This window comes from Nothobranchius furzeri, chromosome 7, assembly GCF_043380555.1.
Source record: "Nothobranchius furzeri strain GRZ-AD chromosome 7, NfurGRZ-RIMD1, whole genome shotgun sequence".
Classification (NCBI taxonomy): domain Eukaryota; kingdom Metazoa; phylum Chordata; class Actinopteri; order Cyprinodontiformes; family Nothobranchiidae; genus Nothobranchius; species Nothobranchius furzeri.
The window spans coordinates 74,125,529-74,131,528 of NC_091747.1; the positions used below are offsets into that span (position 1 = coordinate 74,125,529).

General features: G+C 45.7%; 2 protein-coding genes across 2 annotated transcripts in view; one reads left to right on the plus strand and one right to left on the minus strand.

Annotated features, from left to right (window-relative positions):
- Positions 1-970, plus strand: part of LOC107382247 (inactive rhomboid protein 2) — a 72,149-nt gene extending 71,179 nt beyond the window's left edge. The window contains exon 18 of the mRNA XM_015954309.3: positions 376-970. Within this exon, the coding sequence (XP_015809795.1) occupies positions 376-807 (432 nt within the window). The 3' untranslated portion in view covers positions 808-970. The remainder of the gene's footprint in view (positions 1-375) is intronic.
- Positions 971-3,752: 2,782 nt separating this feature from the next.
- On the minus strand, positions 3,753-5,653 carry aanat1 (arylalkylamine N-acetyltransferase 1). The gene is made up of 3 exons (XM_015954308.3): positions 5,463-5,653; positions 5,165-5,319; positions 3,753-4,151 (listed from the first exon to the last, which is right to left on the minus strand). Exons 1-3 carry the CDS (start codon positions 5,608-5,610, stop codon positions 3,846-3,848), a joined length of 609 nt encoding a protein of 202 aa, XP_015809794.3. The 5' UTR covers positions 5,611-5,653; the 3' UTR covers positions 3,753-3,845.
- Positions 5,654-6,000: the final 347 nt, after the last annotated feature.

The following is a 6,000-nucleotide window of genomic DNA, read 5'->3' on the forward strand; positions in this document are numbered from 1 at the left end:
CGTTGACTCCTGGTAGTTCCTTTGGTTTTTGTTTATGTTTAAACATTAATTTTCCTATTTGTTTAGTATTATAGATTTTGATCGGGCTAGGGTAGTGGCCTTAAGAAATCCAACGATTGTTTGTAGGTGAAGCTTTAAGCCCCACATCCTGAGTGCTCAGACTCTGGTTTTAAACGCAACATGGCAGACTCTGGGATCGTCTAGCCTTGCCTAAAGAAAGCTCATTCCTTGTCTAGTTATTTATGTGTTTGTGTTTAAGACCGTGAGAACTGTTTTTGTTCTCTTTGCTTGTAGAAGATATACCTGATCAAAGCAGTTTTAGTGGTTTGTTTGAGGGCCTATTTCTTGACTTGTTTTCATCTTCTCTTCCTCCAGGTGGGCCCGGCGGGATCTCAGTTTGGACTCCTTGCTTGCCTTTTTGTTGAGCTTTTCCAAGGTTGGCAGATGCTGGAAAATCCATGGAAGGCCTTCCTCAAACTGCTAGGCATCGTCCTCTTCCTCTTCCTGTGCGGCCTTCTGCCGTGGATCGACAACATCGCCCACATCTTTGGCTTCCTCAGTGGCCTGCTCCTCTCCTTTGCCTTCTTACCCTACGTCACCTTTGGGACCTTTGACAAGTACCGCAAACGCATCCTGATTGCTGTGTCCTTGCTGGCCTACGTCGGACTCTTCTCCTCCCTCATCATTTGGTTTTATGTCTATCACATTAATTTGCACTGGCTGGAGCATTTCACCTGCCTCCCCTTCACGAGCAAGTTCTGTGAAAAGTACGACATCGATCATGACATTAATGATGTAGTACACTAGCCTTCAGCCAGCTCTCGGAGATGAACGCTGCTGGCTCCTCGCCAGAGGTGTAAATACTGTTGGTTCCGGTTTAGGATTTGACAATCAACATTTTTTTAAGCGTTTTTGTGAATGAAAGGGAATTTCTCTACTCATCAGCATGCTGGCTCACTAACTCTCGGGTTTTGCACCACCTGGCTGCTGACTAGCGAGTAGAAAATACTGAGAAAGGGGCAAAAATGTACAGGTGCTCAGTCAAAGAGGGAGTTGTGAGCCCACCCACAAACTCCACCACCCACAGTCCTTTTCGCTTGAGTCTAGAAGCTGACGGATGCGTCGGTGAATCATGATGGCACATCCGATGCTTCCTACTTCTTGTTTTCAGTATTTGGACTTAACACTACACACGCACTTACGATTGCTTTTATTTCATCTTTTCTTCTTTTTAGATGTACTGGATTAATTCTAATCTCTAAACGTCCTCTGAAAGATAAAAATGTTGCTGGTAGCGCGTCCCGCGCTCCTGGTAAGGTGCAGCTGAAGTAAACGGAAAGCCAAACTCAGCGGTCATCTGAAACCACTAGCTGCCTTAAACACTATGCCGTTTCACAGAGATGCCTCGGTTCTGTTTTCTGATGAAGTTGTGAATCAAAGCCAAACGTACGATGTCCCGACCAAAGTAACTCCACGTGCTGCTTTCCTCTGCTCGGACATTCGTGCCGGTGCTTTTCCTGCACCGCAAACACACATTTTAGGAGTCTTTTTCTTTTCTATAAACGTTTGATTGAAAGAAGTGTTCTAAGCTTTGTTCATCAGCCCCGTTATCGTGAATAACGACTGTCCACGTTGCTGTTTATGGCAGGTCCCTGACAATGTGATTGTACTAGTAAAGGCCTGAGGAGTGAAACTTTAGTTGGTTCTAATTGTTGTTCAGTGTGTGTGTGTGTGTGTGTGTGTGTGTGTGTCCCAGTCACATTGATGTTTGGTGGAAGATTATGTGGGTTTAGTTACTGAGTGGGATTATGTTAGTCAGGGGATCAGCGGGCATTTACAAGAAAACATGTTGTTTAAAACTTACTATAAACAGGATTTTTTAAATAATCCCCTTGCTGTGCCTTGACGTGTATCACAACAGCCCTCGTCTACCGTCGTCTGCAGCTGCACCTCTGTCTGCATCGGGACCAATAATTCAACCTTTTTGTTATTTATTAAAAGAAATAAGTGTCAGATAAAGGGAAAGGCCATGGTACGGTTTTGCTTCCTTTTTTTTTAAATCTAAAAAATGCTTATTGAAGCAGTTATGTTTAAATAAAAGTCACAGCATTAACGGTAAAGTCTGTGTTGACGCAGTGATATTTTGGTTTTTTTCTACCGTCTACAGGTGGTTCAGAACGCCTGTGCTCGGCTTCTGACCAAGTCCTCCAAACACACCCACATCACCCGCTTCTCCTCCAGCTTCACTGGCTGCCAGTCAACTTCAGGGTTCATTTCAAGATCCTGGTTCTGGTCTATAGGGCCTTACATGGACAAGCACCATCTTACATTGGTGATCTTCTTAGTCCCTACACCCCCAGCAGGTCCCTGAGGTCCAGTGATCAAAGCCTACTGGTTGTGCAGCACCAGGCTAAAGGTCAAAGGTGACAGATCATCTGCTGCTGTGGCCCCCAGTGTCTGGACCTCTCTCCCACTGAGCCTGAGATCAGTGGACTCAGTGAACTCCTTTAAAAAGCAGCTGAAGACTCACTTGTTCAAGCTGGCTTTTGTATGACCTTCTTCACCTCTCTCTCTTTATTCTGCTCTCCCCACCTATTCCACCTTCCTCAGGATCCACTGATGTCCCTCTTTCCTGTTCACTCTCTCTCTTTCTTAACTTTTTTCCTTTTAAATCGCAATTGCTTCTGTTTGCTCATTTTAAATATAGTTTTAAACATTTTCGAAATGCTTTATTATATTTTTTACAATTTTTATATTTTTTGTTTTTGTGAAGCGCCTCATGATTTTTATCTTGAGAGGCGCTATAGCAATGATATTTTCTTCTATTTTTGCATTTGTCCGTTTCCTCTTTCTGCAGGTCTAGAAGCACATTATTGTTTTTTGTATTATTAACCCCCCCCACACACACACACACACACACACACATACTTCCTTTTCTCTCCCTCTTTCTCTTTTGTCTCCGTGTCCACTGAGGGGGGAAAAACAGAAGAAAAAACCCCGTTAAAGTCTTCGTAGAGCTTGTTTTATTGTTTTTGCTTCTCACGATCCTAATCCTAATCCTACTCCGGGTGTTTCTGGAGCTACAGACACCAACGGGGACTGGTGTGTGAACCGAACCAGTAAGGTGGTTCAGCAAAATATCTGAATGTTCCAGAAAAAATGTTGTTCTGAACAACCAAAGCAGCAGATTAAGAAAAAAACAGCCTTTATTACGTACCTGGTACCAAAAATAATACACATTTAGACTTTTAAATGACAAACTCAACAGCCCACTAGAGAACAAGGCTATTAAAATCTAAATGTTTAAACATTAGTAAACTGGACAGATTTTGGAGTGGTATAGTCGCCGCTAACGGAACCACTCGTGTTTATAAAACACTGACTTCCTGTCCGACATCAGTCCTTCTGTCTTGAAACAAAAACACCAGCTAACACTTTACTGCAGATGTTTGTTTACTGCTGACTCAAACCCTTTTATTCTGATAGGATCTGAATCACAAGGCGGCTGCGCTTTGTTAAAGCGCATCCCAAATAAAACTCGTATTCTTTACAAAACTCATTAAAACTTTCACTCTTTGCTTTACTGAACTTGTTTCTTACGCTGAAACGCGACTCCTGATGTGTTTTCAGTCTCAAACATCCGGTGCAAACAGTGAAAGCTGGAGGGCAGCTTCTTGTTTTCAGCTCCGGAGGCTCTCCTTTCGCCGCCGGCTGAAAGACTTCCACCCACCGTGAAGATCACAAACTCTGGGATCAACAGATGGGCTCACTTCCCTTTTCCTGTCTCCAATAGGTGTCGAGGTCCCGTCACCAAGGAGGAGTCCACCTAAAGAGCCCCCCTGTTCTCAGTATCCACTGTTTCGACGCATGAAGGCATGGCCCCACACTGGGTGGAACATCTCGGTGAAGCTGAGAGGCCCCACCGTGATCTCACTGGGGCCCCTCACCTTGAAACCAGACTTCTGGTAGAAGGGAACCAGGAAGTCCTCACACATGAGGACGGCTCGGCGCACGTAGGGCAGACAGTGAAGGTACTGCAGGTATCGCCACATCAGGATGGAGCCTTTCCCCTGCTGCCTGAAGGTGCGGTGGACGGCCAGGACGTGGATGTGGACCGTGGTCCCGTGAGGCTTATGGAGGGTCAAGGCGTCCTGGAGGACAGAGTAAAAGAGAAGCTGTAGGAGCAATAAGACATGGGCTCTAAGGAAACGGGACCAAAACAACCAGAACGTGGTTTATTACCAAGACTCGTTTAGTAGTCAGTCAACTAATTATTAAACATAAACTCTAATCTCAGAACAGCCTCAGTTTGGAGAATGTTGCAACAAGATTGATGAGCTAACCACTAGTTTCAGTGGGACTAACCAAAAGGAAGATGGCCGCCTCCGTCAACAACTCTAATCTCAAATGTTTCAGAGCTGCTTGTGATTCAGATTTTATTATTTAATCCCATCGACTGAGACGTTAGTTCATCGTTTTGATGCCAGCAGCAGCTAGCTGTAGCCTGTCTGGTGCGGCCCGGGGAACTTCCTGCTTCGTATTTCTGCTGGAATATTTGTGTGACATTTAATGGTTTGTAGATCATTGTCTGCACACCATGGTGAGTTTTTCAGTTAGAATCCACTTTGGTTATGATTCCACTGGTTCTAGCTGTTAGCTTATCAATCAGGTGAGTTCTAACCAACCTAACCTTGTTGTTCAGAGTTATCTACAGCAGCTAAGATAACTGTTCATAACTTTTACACAGAACCTGTTTCAGATGTAGTTTTGTTATCTGCCTCCCAGCAGGTCAGACATGGAGCAGAACCAGAATGCCGCTCAGATTTGGGCTCAGACCAGAGAAGTCACGTGCATAGTTAGACTCGTGGGGCTGATTCCAGAACAGTTTGACACGTTCTCAATGCCACGTGGGTTTGTTCAAAACAAACAAAAAATACAAGTAAACTACAGAATAAAGTCTAGTTTTAGGCAGAAATTTATCTGGATATTTTAGATCTTTCTGGATCACTTATAATGATTGGAAGACTGATTTATTTTATAATCCCCATAAATGTGGATTTAAATCTCCCCCGTTAATCTGGTTGAACCCAGCAGTTTCCAAGTCACTCAGTTAGGTGTGGCTAACTCCGAGGCGCCCGTGCAGGTGAGCGGTGAGGTGTCTCACCAAGGTAAGCCTCTCCTGGTCCCACAGTGAGCCGATAATAAAAGCCACCAGTCGTCCCTCCTCGAACCAGCCAAGAGACAGCTCAGGACAAAGCGTGAGGAAGTGACGCACCTCTTCCAGGTGGAGAGGACACTCACCGGACACTGAGATGAAGGCTGTGGGAGGAAGAGGAGAGGGAGGAGGTCAGGGTAACTGCGAAGCGCCAAACAAATGCGCAGGTTTCCGACTGCGCAAACTGCGTATTTCTGCAGAGAACCAACATTGGTGACGCGCTTGTGCGTGTGAACGGATCATTTACCTTCTCGCTCAATCTCGAACACGCTGATGGCGTCCTCCGGGCTGAGGGAGCGGAACTCGCTGGCCGGCAGCGTGTGGCGGCGGCCCTGCGGCACCGGAGAGCGCATATGGAGCGGCTTCATGAACGGGACCGCGTTCAGCACCAACATGTTTCAGAACACCAGTTATCTGAATAAAGACACGGTCCTCTTGACTTCTTCTCCTCGTCTTTCTCCTCTCAGCCGAACTTTCCCGCTCTGATCTCAGCAGAACGCGTGCGTAAAAGTCTGAGCTGAGGCGGCGCGTGCGGATGATTTATAGGAGCTGGGCGGTGGTTGCTAATCCTGAGGAGAGCTGGATGACCGAACCCTCCTTTCCTGGTCCAGGTGGAACAATAAACATGCTTACCCAGGGTCAGATCTGGGATGATCCTCGTCATGCGTCCTTCACCAGATTTAGATTTACCGGATCATGTTGGATCGTCTCCGTGTTACCGAGACTCTTAACAAGTTATTTACTCAGTAATTATTATATTGACCTCTGAGGGGTCGACTCACCTG